The 18,363-nt window shown below is 41.9% G+C and overlaps 1 protein-coding gene across 1 annotated transcript; it reads left to right on the forward strand.

Annotated features, from left to right (window-relative positions):
* The first annotated feature begins 513 nt into the window (after positions 1-513).
* On the forward strand, positions 514-5,033 carry LOC135677896 (beta-xylosidase/alpha-L-arabinofuranosidase 2-like). Its single transcript, XM_065190308.1, has 8 exons — positions 514-523; positions 1,939-2,279; positions 2,487-2,771; positions 2,890-3,056; positions 3,347-3,444; positions 3,530-3,883; positions 3,954-4,370; positions 4,459-5,033. The coding sequence occupies exons 3-8, from the start codon at positions 2,511-2,513 to the stop codon at positions 5,031-5,033; spliced, it is 1,872 nt and encodes a 623-aa protein (XP_065046380.1). The 5' UTR covers positions 514-523; positions 1,939-2,279; positions 2,487-2,510.
* Positions 5,034-18,363: the final 13,330 nt, after the last annotated feature.

Consider the following 18,363-nt stretch of genomic DNA (forward strand, 5'->3'; position numbering starts at 1 on the left):
TATAGTTATCGACTTATATAAAGAAAGTCAAATCATGATGGAATTTCTTAGGAGATGACGTTGATAGAATTGATTCTTCTAATAATTTATCAGACACCCTTTGTTCTTGTCTATAAATATACAGAACCTCTTAGAGACGATAACATTCTCTCATCTTCCTTTGGTCTTTATTCCATCGGTTATAGTGGTCAAAGGAGAAGCCAAGTCTATTTCTCCTTATAGATCGATATTGTTGCTTTCTTCGGATTGGACGACGCTACACTTTTAGATTAGATAAAGGTATTCTGAATAATATTAAAAGATATACAATTTTTGTCTTGATTTATTTTTATTTTATTTTAATTTTATCAAGTATGTTTATAATGTATAAGCTTACATTCTTTTTCAAATTTGAGTAGATGCAGTTTCCTGAATGATTATCTCTTTCTAACAACAACTGTAGACATCCAATGATCAAGTTTAGTTAGTTGTGCAATATTATAATGTACCTTTATGATGGATGATTAGCTCTTGGAACAACTTGGTTAATCGATCACGATAGAAAAAACGATATACATAGATACCTGATAGAAAGTATACAAGTCCATTTAATTTCCTATTCCCATCAGAATTATGTTTACGAATGGAATACGTCACTGTACGCTCTGATTTGATTCCATGTTTGACATGAACGATGGTACGTTGATATGTGGGATTAGAGATTCCATACTTGACATCGATGATGGTTATGATGATAAGATGGTCCTTAGGTTTTGTCATGTTGATCCCATTCCATTCTAATGCTCAGCATTGGGAGGCAATAAGCATGTTGTAGGAATTGATATTTCATGCTCAAATTCGATCATATCATAGAATCGAGATGTTTCATATTTAGAGTAGGCCACACCATGAAGTCGGAATATTTCATGATAAGTTTCATCCACGTGTGGAATTGGAGGCTCTTCTTGTCCAAATTCAATTGCATCGTAGAGTCAAGATGGTGATCATGTAATAGACAAAATGAATTGACAACGAGTTCAGCATGTACATTTTATTTAGCACCATCAAATTTCTCAATCGACAACTGCTATTGTTCGGATTGAATAACCTCATAGAAGACCATAATTACACTATACGTATACAATCGCACATTAACAAAAATATTTGCAACGATCAGGTTTTGTTTAGAGATAAATATTTTAGGCTTTACATACTTTTCACAAGTTATCAGCAAATAGAAATCAAGTTTATAGTTATTCTTGGTGCTAAAAATACTTTAGTTTATTCGCTCCACAAGCCGAAATATATATGGTCATCATATCTTTACTTTTGTGTTCCGTGCGATGAAGTTTGCATGAGAAAGCCGAAATCACAGACATTAATTGATACGAACGTGCGACATGATCTCCTGTAGCCAAAGAATGTTTTTCATTTTGGTGTCATAAATAGCAAATATGAAATCTTATCCGATTCATTTAGTCTTCTTAAACATGAAAACAAGCATGACAGAGAGAAGTCTCTCCGATTCTTTACCATTTATGTGGATCACGAGATCTCGGCAGTCATATCCAATAATTAATTTCTTTCTAGCAAATCATATGTCCGACTCATTTGCCGATTAGAAGCCATATGTCCAAAGGGATACAATTTATGTGGATTACGAGATCTCGGCAGTTTTGTCCAATAATAAATCTCTCTCTAGGAAATCATGTCCGGCTCATTTGCCAATTAGAAGCCATATATATCTCCAAACATTACGTTATCCCTCACCAGAATGCATTCTTTGTCTATAAAGGCACTCATCTTTAACAAGGTGTGCAATTAGAAGCCCTCATCACTCACCACTCTCTCTCCTCCTACGCAGAATAGAGGCCACGAGGAAGATGGGGAAGGTGTCGAAATCCCGCATTCCTCTTCTTCTTTTGCTGCTCGCTTTCTGTTTCTTCTGCTTCAATAGAGTTGCGGCGGACAACCCGAACTTTGCCTGCGACCTGGTGACCAACCCCGGCTTGTCGGCGTTCGGGTTCTGCAACACGTCATGGACCGTGGATGCCAGAGCGCGGGACTTGGTGCAGCGGCTCACGCTGGAGGAGAAGATCGGGTTCCTGGGCCACGTGACGGCCGCGGTGGTCCGGCTCGGGATCCCGAGCTACAACTGGTGGTCTGAGGCGCTGCACGGTGTCTCCTTCGTCGGCGGTGGGTCCAGATTCTCGGACCTGGTCCCGGGAGCTACTAGTTTTCCTCAGGTCATCCTCACCGCTGCCTCCTTCAACGTGTCTCTGTTTCGGACCATCGGGAAGGTGAGCTTTCGACTCTGCTACGTTGTTCTACTTCGGACCTGTATTCCATTCTCTTACTTCGTTGGTTGGTGTCGGTTGTTGGGCCTGGAGACGAGTGTAGTTCTTACTTTAGATACTCAAACCATCATAGACAAAGGCAAAAGATCAAACACTACTTAGATCGATAGCTTTTGAATGAATCAACCCCGTCTCTGTGGCTGCTTACAGACGGTGTCGACTGAAGCGAGGGCGATGCACAACGTGGGTCACGCAGGACTCACCTTCTGGAGTCCAAACATCAACGTTTTCCGCGACCCACGGTGGGGGAGAGGACAGGAGACGCCTGGCGAGGATCCTTTGCTTGGAGGCAAGTACGCTGTTGGATTTGTGCAGGGCCTGCAAGACAATGTTGATGATCCTGTGAAGCTCAAGGTCGCCGCTTGCTGCAAGCATTACACTGCTTACGATATCGACAACTGGAAAGGAGTTCAGCGTTACACCTTCAATGCTGTGGTAAAAGTTCATCCGATACACAACATGCATGCAATTGCAGTCCAGAAAGGCTAGATTCACATGGATTTTTAAGTGATCTTACTGATGCCTTCCACCCCTTCTTTGATCGTTCAACCAGGTTACAGAGCAGGACATGGCAGACACATTCCAACCACCGTTCAAGAGCTGTGTGTCGAATGGAGTGGCCTGTGCCATGTGCTCCTACAACCAGGTGAATGGAGTTCCCTCTTGTGCTGACGGAGGCCTCCTCGCGGGAGTCATCAGAGGAGACTGGAAACTCAATGGGTCACTCTCATTCCTTCTCTCCTGATAACATTTGCCATAAATATAGTCATTACCATAAGAATAGACATACACAAATCAAATTATGCGAATTTTCTTCGGTTCTTCAATTAATACGCCCATATATAAAATGTCTGGATTTGTTCATCGTACCATCCTAGTGCATCCATAATCATCAGCCTTATCCATGTGACAGAACAATTAGGTGCAAACCTAGATTGCAATGTTCTACCGTAGCAATGGATAATAGCTATCTAAAGCTTCTTACCATGGATCATTAATTGCACCTGCAGTTACATTGTTTCTGATTGCGATTCAGTGTCTGTGATCTACAATAATCAGAAGTACACTAAAACACCTGAGGACGCTGCAGCTATAACCATTAAAGCCGGTACGTCTTCCTCCGAGGCTAATGGGGACTAATTTTATGAGCCCATCAATATAAGATTTTGTGGTTTACCAATAACATGTCGCAGGGCTTGACCTCGACTGCGGATCTTTCTTGCCAAGCCACACGTTGGCGGCCGTCCAGGGCGGCAAGGTGACGGAGGCCCAAGTGGACAACGCAATAACCAACAGCTTCGTGGTCTTGATGCGTCTCGGCTTCTTCGATGGAGATCCTAGGAATCTCGCCCCCTACGGCAAACTCGGCCCGCAGGACGTGTGCACGCCGGAGAACCAGGAGCTCGCTCGTGACGCAGCTCGTCAAGGCATTGTTCTCCTCAAGAACTTCGATGATGCTCTTCCCCTCAACGCCTCTGCCATCAAGTCAGTGGCTGTCATCGGCCCAAACGCTAATGCCACCAGGACCATGATCGGAAATTACGAAGGTGCGTAGGAACTTCGATGTGTGATTCTTGCCATATATGTTGAAGGATTCGTTAACGTCGTACATAACAGGTGTCCCATGCAATTACACGAGCCCTCTCCAGGGGCTATCAGCTGTCGTCACCACTATATACGAGCCAGGCTGCGCCACCATCCATTGTAGCCCGGATGACCTCCACCTGGATGGGGCCAAGATCGCAGCAGCGCGGGCAGACGCCACAGTCATCGTCGTCGGCGGTGACTTGTCTGTGGAGGCAGAGGGCTTGGACCGGGAGAGCCTGCTATACCCAGGCGAACAGGGGACGCTCATTACCGAGGTAGCGAAGGTGGCCAAGGGGCCGGTGATCCTCGTGATCATGTCGGGAGGTCCTTTCCAGATCAAACAAGACAAAGTTAACGTGAACATCTCAAGCATCCTCTGGGCGGGTTACCCTGGTGAGGCGGGCGGTGCTGCCCTAGCTGATATCATCTTTGGACGGTACAACCCGAGTAAGTAAAACCCAGCAAGCTTACTTGCTCTTCCAAAACCTTGACCCTTGTCATGCATGCATGGCCACTGAAACCTTCTCATGCACAGGTGGTAGGACACCTTTTACTTGGTACGATCAAGAATACGTCGAACAAGTTCCGATGACGGATATGCGCATGAGGCCAGATCCAGCTTCCAATTACCCCGGCCGCACGTACCGTTTCTACACCGGCAACCCCACTTACGAATTCGGCTACGGGCTGAGCTACACACGGTTCGATCACAACCTAGTCCAAGCTCCCGAGAAGTTGTCAATCACCCTCGAAGAAGGGCATCCATGCTACTCCGAGGGATGCAACTCCCTGGACCTCGCCGGGAGTGCTCACTGCTCGGGCTTGCAGTTTGATGTCCACTTAAAGGTGCAGAACTCCGGTGGCATGGCTGGGAGCCACATTGTGCTCCTGTTCAACACCCCTCCTGCCGTTCATAAGGCGCCGAGGAAGCAGTTGGTGGCGTTCGAGAAGGTATTCTTGGAGCCCAACGAGTCGAAGAATGTGGCGTTCCAAGTTGATGCTTGTAGGGATTTGAGTGTGGCGGATGAGTCTGGGAATTGGAAGGTGCCGTTGGGATCTCATGTCCTTCATGTTGGTGACGTGACGCACACGTTGACTTTGAGCATTTAGGATAGGAGAGCTTAGATATGCATTGTCTCGAGTCAATAACATGTTGTCGGAATTAAACGCGGCTTTTGCCATTTATTTTTAGCTCATCAATAAAGCTTTACAACATCGGTATCTTTTTCACAAATCATATATAGGTCCAACGATCAGCAATGTAAATCCGATGATTTACAAGTCGATGACCCTCCACCATAAGCCAAGATATAAGTCATAATAATCATCAATTTGGTTATATCGAGATCCTAGTTTGATAGCTTTCTTCCATAAGACAAAATATGATCCACAACTAATTTAGCTTGAGATCATCATTGTTGGTGAAGCTCTTTCACAATGTATATAAAGCCCGAGAACGTCATTGGTGATTACCTTACAAAAGCCAAAATCATGGAAGTTTTAGAAACCTAGCGAAAACACGAGATTTTCTAAGTATATGATCAATTACCTCGTTCCTTGAAATATAGACAACAATTGTCTTTTTCAAAAACTATAAGCAAGATTGAGAATCAACAAACAGGATGGGAACTTTCTAGTGTTTATGTCAAACATGGGAATCATTTCAAGACATGATAAGTGTTTTGTTGACATCTCAATACTATATTTTCTTCACTACTAAATATTTTTCTATAAATTTTATTAATAAATATAGAGAGATGTGTCATATTGAAAATATTCATGTGTAAAGAAATGGATCGAAAGGGTATATTTCCATATCATTAATGATTAAAAGGGTTGAATTACATAGATTAGGTTTGACCGATGATTTAAATGTTTAAGCGTCTGAGTTGAAACTTATGCTTTCTTACTTTTTATATGTAATTTTAAGAAAATTATACCGTGTGGGATAAACAATAGAACGCATTTATCTGTTTTTTTTTTTCCTAATACAACGATGTGTGGCCCGAGAACAAAACGCAGTGTCTCCATGCACGTAACTCTCTTCCTCTTCACTCTTTAAGAAATCGGCAAACCAACTCGCTGATATCTACACATAACTAGTGAACACCCAATACCACCGAGATCAAAAAGAATGTGGCCAGAGCAAAAGAGTTACTGCAGCCGGTGGAGCCTCCGATGGCATTGCACCGTCCTTGATGCAAGGAAACAGGAGATAGAATCCTAGCAAGAGGAGGACAGTGGCACGTTAACACCGCTGTCGAGAGCTTCCCCATGTCGATAAATCCTAGCTTGATCCGAAGACGACGGTCGCCCCCTCCGGCTGCCGACTTGGTCCCTCCCCGCATGGGTCGTCCATGCTACTACGTGCATGCCGTCACGACGAAGTACGTACAGCGACCGACACCCTGTGGGTTTCTATGTCGTATGGATACTGATTCGTGCAGATGGAGAAGATGATCTTGCAAGTCCCTCGGTCCCCAAATTATCCGGCATCCCTGTCCACTGTCGTAGATCTTACCACCCTTGACAGCCTATACCGACAACTATGAACATGGTAGTTAGATTTAGGTCTTATATCCACGTGTATCGGGTCCCGACCACTCATTAACACGTAGACAAAGTTGGACAAACATAAATGACTAGATCCTGTCGTATCCGTCGGCTTAACCTTTTAGACGATATGACAGTGACGTGCTCATCTACATCTTTTAGGGAGAATGATACATTGTTTATATACGTGTTCATGGCAAAAAGGTATCAGTATCAAATGATTCATCTCCCGTGATAACTCAAGTATATATGCTAATCCAGCGAGACATGCATGAACAGGAGTCTAAGAAGGCACCGGTGATGGAAATTGCAAGAACAGTGAGACCATCTATACTGAGAGAACAGATGCTAATGCACATCTGTGGTGCAAATCCCGACTTTGATAGGGCATTTTTCTAACAGCTCTCAGGAGGAAGAGGACCACCAGATCCCACGGTGGTCCATATGGAAAGATTTCGTAACAGTATGCCACGTATATCTATCTATCTCCACTGCCAGAATTCAGTGGGGTCAAATGCACTTGACAGGACTGTGGCTTCTGCATCATGATCCCAACCCTAACATTACACGGTTTGGAGCTTCCTGAGCAATCTTTCATGGAGCTTAGCTGTGACTCTCTGCATGATCCTATTCATCCACGCAAAAATGGATTGTTGTTAAACATGAGAAATCAATTTCTGAATCATTGATGTCAACATACCTGGCGCTGCTGAGGCACCTGTCGACAGGGAAGACTATGATCAACCTTGAGGTTACGTTGTCTCCACCTACTTTGCACTGTCTCATGTTAGGTCGGAAGTGCTCATTTGGTATGGATTTCTCGTGAAATGCGAGGCCATTAGTCAAATCATTCTGAAATCGATCCAAAAATTTCCGCCATCCGATAAACCCTTCACAAAATTTCTCGATATTTGGTGAAAAGCCAATTGCTCATTATCAGAAAAATGCATTTGGTATGTTATTGTTATCCACTTGTGTCAATATTCATGCATTTCACAATCACAGGTTTTGAGGACATTGAGCGTAAAACTAGTATCATGCATTGATGTCTGGTACTGACACCAACCTTTGTTGTGATCAATGTGAGACCAGTTCTTATTTAGTAGCTACCACATGAGTTCTCGGTGAGCTTATTTCCTGCCTATAGACACGGATGCGTGTCCCCGGAATTCCTTTATGGTTGAAAAGGTCTGCCCACCGAATACTACAATATCAGATTCCTAGGCTATGATTGGAACTTAATACATTAAACTCACATAATATGAAGACGATCATGTCGTCGAAGGCTGTAATGGTACACATCAGTAACCATCGCCTTAAAGGTCCTCAACTCTTTGTGATGCTAAATTATCGCCACTATCAACGAAAGCCAAGTAGTACAGATATTGTATTTGTTGGCGGAGAGAGGAGAATAAAGGAAAAAAAAAATTTAAAGATACAATAAATAAATAATATCAAAAAAGTTGATATAGGATTAACGACACTTTCCATCAACATCTACCGTTAAAATCAAGTTCTTCACTTTTTTCTCATCATGCATGTCAAAAAAGCATTACAACAACTGTAAATGCATCTGAGGCCGATTCATGGGCTGATGGTTACAATTTATTGCAGCAGGTGCTTGAGGTAATTGCAGGTATCCTATTTGTAGATGAGGACATAAATCTGTAGCTAATTAGCCAAAATATATGTTCATATATGTTCATCATTCGAGCATGACATGTTTCTAGATAATAGGAAACATAAGGCTGAAGGTTGGCATAGGAACCACTAAAAGATCTGTCAACTATAACTGATCCACAAATAAAGAAGAAAAAGAATTGATCCACATGCAACCTTTTCCACGTATCTCAGAAATTATAAACACACTCACACACACACACACACACACACACGCACTCTCTCTCTCTCTCTCTCTCTCTCTCTCTTACGCACACACATACCATCATCATCTGCTGTACTGTAAGCATGGATGCAGTAAACAATTAACACATCCATCAGCGAGACATGACCACATGTGGGTGTCAACAGGGAGGGAGCAGGCCATACATGCGACCAGACCTCGTCCCCTGCAATCACAGCTCAAGGAGGCATGTGTTTGGTTCTCCCTGCTTCATCTATCCATCCTTCTCTACACCAAAAGTCTCTCCATCTTACCTGTCATGCTCCCTCTTGCCGCTTGTAGCTTTCCATTTGTACAGCACATTCCATCTTTTTTTCCTCTAAAAAAGCCCCCAAACGATCAATCTATATAATGGCATATAAACAATCTGTATAATGATATTAAACGTAGAACTAAAGGGATAAAATGAACAACATATCCGAGCTTTAATTATTTCGACTCAATATCTCCACCTCCTGCGTACATAAAAAGGTAAAAGGCGAGTGTGCATTGCATGGTATGGGCATTAAAGCTCATGTTGGCATCACGATCGTATGTGGTAAACAACCCATGTCGTCTATAGGATACAATTGCACAACACTCTCCCCTCGGCTAAACGTCACATGCGAGTGTTGCGGACCTCAGGGCTCAGAGGGAGGACGACCACGTCTATTCTTTGAATCGGTCTTTCTATGTACGTGGGGCAGGGAAGCCCATGTGGGCGCCTACAGGTGGAGCTCATGACATGGTAAGACACTTCAAATGGGCTTGTTCCCTTCCCTGACACCTACTTAATTTCGTAGGACCACAGCCGAAGGGGGGGGGTGCTCTTTGATCCCATAGGCTCATGGTTGCAAAATGTTGGTCACCGATCCTTTCGCTCCTAACCTCACCCAAGAATACCGGACTAGGACAGATCTGAACAGTAGGGTACTCTGCCACGCCTTGAAACGCGCGTCACATGACGGCCTTAATGGGCCGATGGCCCATTACTCCTCCGGCGCCATACCCCGTCACATGGGTGTACTCCAGGTGTCCGTATCTGTCCTCCAGAGGGGGCTCTGCCATGTGGCGCCGCTGTCTACGTCGGGGCTGCGCCAGCCAACCATGTTTAGGTATTGTTGCCGGCTCGACTCTCTTGAGCCCGATCTATCCATTAAATTTTCCTGGTCATGCTGGTTGGCAGTCAACGTTCGACCGAACCATGTTTCGTTCTCAGGGTTTACGACAAGGTGAAACATGGAATATGCCCAACTCCAGCTTGTTGATTGATTAATCTCAAAGTAAATAAAAATGCTTGACTGAGATGACTATTTACTCTCCGGACCGAATGACAACAGTACAGTGCACAAGACGGCTGTAAAGACAGGGAATCTTTCGAGGTTAGTGTTGTTAATTGATACAGGGGTTGAGACCTTTACCTTATCGGAGTTAGAAGAAGGTGGTTGATGGTTAATTGCCAACCGGCTGACGTGCGTGAGCAAGAGGTGGTGGGAAAGCAAGATGAGTACGAAGAGGCCATTGGCTATGGACCTCAGCAATTGCAGAGGGACATGTGGGTCTCCACACCTTCTTGATGTTTCTTCAACCTATCTTGCTTTCGACGAGACTCTTCGCCTCTTTCTCACACTAGAGTGTCTCTTGGCCTCTTCCTTTCCCCTTCTCTCTTCCGTCTTCTATAAATCTCTCCCACACTCCACTCTTGGCTCTCTCACACACAAACAAACTCCCTCCCTTCCACTTCTGCAAGAGCTAGATAGAGCCGCAAGATGTCCAGCAGAAGGTCCAGGATCTCAGAGGAGGAGATCGCTGAACTCCTCTCCAAGCTCCAATCTCTTCTCCCGGAGGCCCGCCGGCGAGGCACGAGCAGAGTAAGCCCACTGAAGCTGGTCACTCCGTGCTATATATAGATCTCAAACTTCCAACTCGTGTAGTATATATGTAAGTTGAGACCTGCATGCATGCGTTATATATATGCAGGCTTCATCTGCGAAGCTACTGAAAGAGACATGCAACTACATCAAGAGCCTGCACCGGGAGGTCGACGACCTTAGCGACCGCCTCTCGGAGATGATGGCGACCATGGACATGGACAGCGCGCAGGCCGAGATTATAAGGAGCCTCTTCCGTCCGTGAGCTGAGATATACAACCCAGGGAAAGATCGACTTACTTACACATGTTTCACGCAGTGTGATCTATCCAAGCTCTCGTAGGACTAAAGATAACACTGGCTATCTTTTAATGTACATTTTCTCTTTGAGGTCTGGCTCGAGTTGCTTCGTCTATAGACAACCAACCGACCACTATGAAAAGCATTCATGTCCTTCATGCAGTTCCTACTCGATTAATTACTGCTATATTTTGTTTATTGCTTCCGTCTCAGCTCGCCGTCATGGCTGTTCTCACTTGCAGTTCTAACCATGAGCATGTGAAATAAAAAAAGCTTGTTTTATTCGACCCTTTATGCTAACAATTTGGTCTCCATTAACTCCCATGCTATGGGATCCATAGACTCCCTGTTCCTCTTCTTCCGGCACACCACCAGATCCATCTAGAAATATACATTATAAGCATCATAAATAACGTCTAGGGATACACCAACCAAAGATCAAAATTTCCAAGACCCATATCCTTCGATAACCTGTCATGTATTGTCCAGTTAAACATCAACCTCTCTTTCGATATAAGTGCACATAATGATGGGGGAAAAACCAGCTGCTGTTGACTGAACCACCAAAAAGAAACTAAAAACGGTAGATGCACTAATAAGATGCTTGTCGGGTGTTTATCAAGCCATTCCTTCCCGATAGAACGACTCATTATACCGAGCCTACTTTACTTTCTTTCTCAAGATCTACGCAGCTAACTCTCCTGTATACATTCGTTACTTGTTGCCGATTTCAATTGATAGTGGCAGGTTTTTACTCGACCAAAGGAGAAGCAGAAAAAGAAAGAGAAAAAGGAGAAGCGCGGAGGGTTGGGTGCTGAGATGGTGTCGTTTCATTGGGCTGCTCTGACGCTAACGTGACAGGACTGTGCGTACCCAACAGTTTTTTTCCAAAGGTGACCGTCCTTGTTCGTGCTATCTGCTCCTCCAAGGCGTCTGTAGCTATGTGAGGAGAGTATGTGTCGGGGGCGCGGTAGGATACTTTGCCTAGGGAGAGGGTGGGGCCGCCGTGTCTGATGAGGCGGTCCCCACCGTCCGTTCGGTAGGCCTGCCCCGCTCCCCCAACCTTCTCTCTCCAACGGTAATAGGTTAGTTGATCCGACGGTTATAACCACGCAGCCAAGGATAGAAGACTTGCCAGGATAAAAAAAGAAGAAGAAAAATATACATAATATAATAAAAAGGGTATTTTATCTAAAAATAAAAATCAATTAAATCAAATTGATAAATACAACAGAATCTAGTCCTTCAACCTTAAAACACTAGAAAAGAAAAGATCACCCATAAGACTATCAAACCTTATCAACTCTCAGCATCTTGACATGCACAACTAGAGAATGTGCTGCGAAGTTTCTCTTTCTAGGGGTATGGTATAGTTTTACATATTAAAATCTAGAAAGTAAGACATTGATATTGCGTATGCAATTTTTGATATTCCAAGGAGTTGGTTCTTTATTTTTTAAAATCTTAATTAAGTTGAGATCATCACTTTTTACCTCCAACTTGTTGATGAACAACAATCATTCTTTAGTTGCATGTGCCTCATATGTTGGAGTCGCAGATTCATAGTTGGTTTGCGATCTGCACACGGACAACATCCATTCAGCTTAATTCATCCTTTCCTAATTTAATCCATTTAATTTAAAAATAAGAATATTTGATATCTCGCCCAAAGTACCTATAGACGTGATTCATCGTATATGATATTGCTTTATAAGTAATTGAACTGGGAGAAGTCTTGATACCATTAAATAAGAAGTAATTTCTAACCTTCTAATCAATAAAAAATAATTTTAGTATAAAGAAATTAAATTTGATCATATTATGTTGATGAGAAAAAATATCGTTGACGTCTTAGTCAATCCAATATAGTCCGAACCCATATATATAAGGTTGTTCAATGTGCCTTCAAGGTGGAAACACCAAGCTCCCAATATATGAGCTCTCGATGTGTCACCTATACGAAGACTAAGATCGAGAGAGATTTCTTAACTTGATCTTTTTGACACTTAAATTAGTAATCTCAAGTTTTCGAATACGGAAACAAGTGGTTGAAAAATATAAATCCCCTTCTCATTACGTTAAAAATATATTTTCATACTTAGTTGTAGGGGACAAAATAGTTTATGGAATATTTCATCCGGGGAGGGGGGGAAATACTCCATGAAATATTTTTTGGACTCTTATTAACGCAGGTAGACGAATGAAAGATGACCCGGACTCTGTGATGGTTATATATCGAATGATGATTAAACTGACAATGTATTCCCTATCATTTGTCTCCCAACTCGAAAGCATGCTTCGGGATCTCTTTATGCGGGTTGAGTTTTTTCGTCTTACACACCTCGGGAACATTTTGCCCATGCTTCTATCATGGCAGATCTCCTTACACAAGTCGAGTTATCTTAACTCGAATGCCTCGGGCACATTTTGTTTTGTGCCTCCATCATGGCTTCGAGATTATGTGGGTTAAGTTTTTTCGATTTATGCACCTCGGGCATATTTTTGCCTATGCTTCCATCATGGCGGATCTCCTTATGTGAGTCAGGTTATCTTGACTTGAACACCTCGGGCACATTTTGCTTTGTGCCTTCGTCATGACATATTTCCTTACGCGAGTTGAGTTTTCTTGACTAATGCATCTTAAGCACATTTTAATTTGTGCCTCCACCATAGTGGATCTCCTCACGCATGTCAGATTTTCTTAACACATATGTCTTTAGAACATTTTTTTCCTATATCTTCCATCGAAAATGATAAGAGAAAATATCGTTGACATCTTAGTCAACTCGACATGGTCTAAACCTATATACGTAGGATTGTCCGAGATGGAAACACAGAGTTCCCGAGATGCCACATACACGAAGACCAAGGTCGGGTGATGTTTCCTGACCCGATCCCTTTAACGCTCAAGTTAGTAATCCCTAATCTCTTAGTATAGACTCAAGTGGTCGAAAAAGATAAGCCCCCTTCTCATTATGTTAAGGATGTATTTTTTATACATAGTTGTAAAGGGATTGAATATTCTATGAAATATTTCGTGAAGGGGGAGAATACTTCGTGGAATATTCTTTGGACTCTTATCTACATGAGTAGATGGATGGAAGGTGACTTGGACTCCATATGACGATTACATATCGGAGGATGATTAATCAATAATATACTTTCTATCATTTGTACCCCCCGAAGGTGTGCTTCAGGCTCTTGTGAGAGGGTCTCGAAGTGTAGCATTTAGTTCATCCGATATGATAACATTTGAGATCTCCTCATATAGGTCGGGTTTTTCTAACTTATGCACCTTAAACATATTTTACTTTGTGCCTCCATCGTGGCAAATCTCCTTACGTGGGTCGGATTTTCCTAACTGATGTGCCTTGAGCACGTTTTGCTTTATGCTTCCACCGTGGTAGATCTCCTTATGTAGGTCGAGTTTTCTCAACTCAAACACCTTAGACATTTTGTTTTGAGCCTTTGTCGGGTTGAGTTTTGATGACTCACACACCTCGGGCATATTTTACTTTATGCCTCTGTCATGGTACGTAGGTCGGGTTTTCCCGACTCACATCTCTCGGGCACATTTTGCTTTATGTCTCTACCATAGTGGATCTTCTTACGCAGGTCAGGTTTTTCTGACTTACGCACATTAGACACATTTTACTTTGTGACTCCGTCGTGACATGTCTCCTTATGTCAGTCACATATTCCAACTCATGTACCTCAAGCATATTTTGCTTTGTGCCTCCATCATGACAAATCTTCTTACATGGGTCGGGTTTTTCTGACTTATACGTCTTAGACACATTTTGTCTTGTGCCTCCACCATGGTAGATTTCTCTTAACATGAATTAAGTTTTCTTGACTCATGTGCCTCGGACATATTTTGTCTTGTGCCTCCGTCATAGTGGATTTCTCTTAACATGGGGTTGTGTTTTTTTTACTCATATGCCTTAGACACATTTGACATTGTTTCTCCACTATGGTAGATCTCCTAATACAGGTTGGGTTTTTTTGTAATTACGTGCCTTGGGCACATTTTGCTTTGTGCCTCCGTAGTTGTGGATCTCTTTATGTGGGTTGAGTTTTTTGATTCATATGTCTCAGGTACATTTTACTCTGTGCCTCCATCATGACGGATTTCCTTATATAGGTTGACTTTTCTTGACTCATGCACATCAGACATTTTTTTATTTATACCTTCTCCATGGCAAATCTCCTTATACCGGTCGGGTTTTCCCATCTTATCACCTCGAGCATATTTTGCTTATACATCTGCCATAGTGGATCTCCTTACGTGGGTCGGGTTTTCTCGACTTTTGCACTTTGGGTACATTTTGCTTTTTGCCTTTATCATGATGGATCTCTTTACGTGGGTCAGAATTTCTCAACTCATGCACTTGAGGCACATTTTGTTTTGTGCCTCTACTATGGTGGATCTCCTTATGTGGGTCAAGTTTTTTTGACTTGTGCATCTTGAGCGCATTTTATTTTGTACCTATGCCATGACAGATCTTCCTACACGGGTCAAGTTTTCTTGACTCATGTGCTTTTGATATATTCTATTTTGTGCCTCCATCATGGTGGATCGCTTTACATGAGATGAGTTTTTTTGACTCGTGAGTACGCCTCGAACATATTTTGATTTATGCCTCTATTGTGACAGATCTCCTTATATGGGTTAGGTTTTCTTGACTCGTATACCTTAAATATATTTTGTTTTGTGTTTCTACCATGACGGATCTCCTCATGTGGGTTAGGCTTTTTTTACTCATGAACCTTGGACACATTTTACTTTATGCCTCCACTGTGGCATATCTCCTTACGTGGGTCAAGTTTCCTTGACATTTACTCTTCATACACATCTTATCTTATGCCTCCAAACATGGTAGGTTTATTCTTACGATGGTCTATTTTTCCAACACATGCGCCTTGGACACATTTTATCTTATGCCTCCCACTGTGATGTATTTCTTCTTACAAAAGTCCAGTTTTCTCAACACAAACACTTCGGGCATATTTCATCTTGTGTTTCCCACCATGATGAGTTTCTTCTTAGGCGAGTCATTCATTCCTTCTTCGTTTTGGTGACCTCGAGGTCGAGTTAGATGACAGTCGCTCCTATTTCAACCTCTTTCATAACTCCTCACACTTACTAAAATCTATTATTTCGATAGCAATATATTGATTAACCTTCTAAAGTACCTCTAATACTATCGTCAGTGACATTTCCACCAACAACTAGAAAAAATGAGAGGGCTTAAACTCCATCATAAAGGTCTGTATTATGAGCAATGGATGAGAATCCACTACATCTCAAATTTCATTAGTGAACTAAGTGACGAATTCTACAAGCATTTTCTTCTCCCCTTGCCAAGTTTGAGAAGAATTACTACCACTAGTCTCAAGTAAGTGAAGTTCAAACTCTCTCATAAGCTGGTCAAAAGAACCAATAGAAAGCGACTATAGGTGGGCATACCATTCTCACACTGAGCATCTTAACATGGTCAGGAAGGTATATCATATCAGGACATTCGAAGTGTCATATAATGATATTTAAGCACCAAAAGCTTCGATGTGCTCCATCGGGTTTGTCATCGAATGCCTCCAACAATGGGAGGCAAAAATTTGCTAGAATCGATTCTTCCTGGATTTTCTGGGTGAATGACGATGACCTGAGGTGGGGTCAACCAATACTTCACCTTTAGTTTATTGAAACTCTTGTTGTATCTCCTTCAAACTTCGATCTATATGATCTATATATTGTAATTGAATTCGTAGGGAATTCTCTATCAAATTCACCAATTAAGTCTTGGATTCATTTAGGTTAGAGTGATTGTGTGATCCACTAAATTTCACGATTAAGGAACGAAGTGCCCCCTCGATTGATGATTTGACGGGTCTCAGGTGCTTCTATGATCTCGGCACCACATCGAGTGGGGGAACCTTGATAGGTGTTGACACTAGTGGTGGCTAAGTTGGTGATCGTGATTGAGCTGATGGTGTCGCCTTTTGTGCTAATTGGGGTAAAAAGTGGAATGACGACATATATTATGCCCGTTAGCATTTGCACCTGTTGGGTGAGCTTCAAGAACACCTTATCAAGGACGAGCAGGTGGCTCAAGATTGCCCCTAGGGGTGAGAGGCCTGAGTCATTGAATAGATACCAATATCATGTCGACGTTTGTACTAAGGTGGATGCATCCATATACGTAAAGAATGGTCATTACCCACTCGAGTGAAAGTAATGTGGGTCAGGGATAAGGCCTCATAAGCATTCGTGAGCGTTCATATAACATTGAGCCCTTCTTCTAGTTCTAAAATGATGAGGGAAAATATCGTTAATATTTTGATCAGTCCAATATGGTCCATACCATTATGCATAGAATTGTTTAAGGTAAAAACATCGAGCTCTCGAGGTGCCACATGCATAAAGACTAAGGTTTAGGGATGTTTCCCGGTCTAATCCTTTTGACGCTTAAGTTAGTTGTTAAGATCCGAGCTTGATGAGTTAACTGACCTATCAAGGTCATTTGACCTAAACCATAAGTCAAAATGCTTAATCTAAAGTTGATAGTCATATACTCGTCGAACTCTTGTAAGCCAATCTTAGTCTTGCATTCTTCTAATATGAGATTAAGGGACAGATTGGATAATCAAGCTACCCTCCCTCGTTTTTTATTTTGTAATAGTATCCTAAAAAACCCAAAGGCAAACCTCTAGTTTTATTGATCTTTTGTTATATAAAATCTTTAATGATGTTTTCTAGGTTTGTGATAGTCTGTTTAGGCATTCATGGCACATTAATCACCCAATTATTTATTCTTGGATTAAGGTTCATTTTAACCCTTATGGCTTTGGTCATAGATCACTTAAATCCTTAAGATATACTCGTATCTAAAATAATTCCTATATTTTTAAAAATATAGTATATAAGTCTCTCCCGTCAAGTCTGAATTAACAAACGTTAGAGTCTACCTAATATGGTATGCCGACTCATAATAAATTATTAATATAATGATATGTATAATTTAAATTTTAAAAAAGGATTCATTTTAGCTTTTATGATTTTGTTTATATCTAAAATAACCTTTATATTTTTAAAAACATAGCATATAAGCCCCTCCCGTCAAGTTTAAGTTGATATACGTTAGAGTCTGTTTATGTGGCATACTAACTCATAATAAATCATTAATATAATGACATATGTAATTTAAATTTTTATAAAAAAATATATCTTATCGAGGAAGGGGAAGCGACGGAGGCCATAACAATTGATGAAGGCGAAGAGGTAGAGGTCGAAGGTGGAGGTGAGGGAGAGTTGGACCACCACGTTGTAAGTGTGATGGGTGGGGGCACTGGAGAGGACGAAGTGAGAGGTGGTGGGGACGTAGATGTCTAAGAAGAGGAAGAGGGACTAAGAGACCATTGCATGCCTAGTGTTGGACTAGTCGATGCACATCTATTTGAGGTAGGATCGAAAGCTCCTAAGCTTATTGTCAAAGCGGGAGAGATTGCGTACATACGATACCCTACTAGGCAACAACAGCTTGGTGTTGCTGTTGGTGGTTGCTTCCACGATGATGCTTCCTCCAATCATTGATGGTAATCTTAATTTTTTAATTTAAATTTTATATGTTATTATATTAATAATTTATTATAAGTCAACATGCCACGTAAATAGACTTTAACATTTGTTAACTCAAAGTTGACAAGAGGAGCTTATATGCTATGTTTTTTTAACATATAGAGATTATTTTAGACATGAGCAAAACCATAATGGATTAAGTGATCCATAACCAAAATCACAAGAGCTAAAATAGATTTTTTTATTTAAATTATA

Source organism: Musa acuminata, chromosome BXJ1-6 (assembly GCF_036884655.1).
Source record: "Musa acuminata AAA Group cultivar baxijiao chromosome BXJ1-6, Cavendish_Baxijiao_AAA, whole genome shotgun sequence".
NCBI classification, from domain to species: domain Eukaryota; kingdom Viridiplantae; phylum Streptophyta; class Magnoliopsida; order Zingiberales; family Musaceae; genus Musa; species Musa acuminata.

Excerpts from the sequence above, each read along its gene's own strand:
- LOC135677896 (XM_065190308.1), top strand. The coding sequence starts at position 2,511 with ATGCACAACGTGGGTCACGCAGGACTCACCTTCTGGAGTCCAAACATC. Across the intron at positions 3,445-3,529 it reads AGCTATAACCATTAAAGCCG|GGCTTGACCTCGACTGCGGA; the intron begins GTACGTCTTCCT and ends AACATGTCGCAG. Across the intron at positions 3,884-3,953 it reads CATGATCGGAAATTACGAAG|GTGTCCCATGCAATTACACG; the intron begins GTGCGTAGGAAC and ends CGTACATAACAG.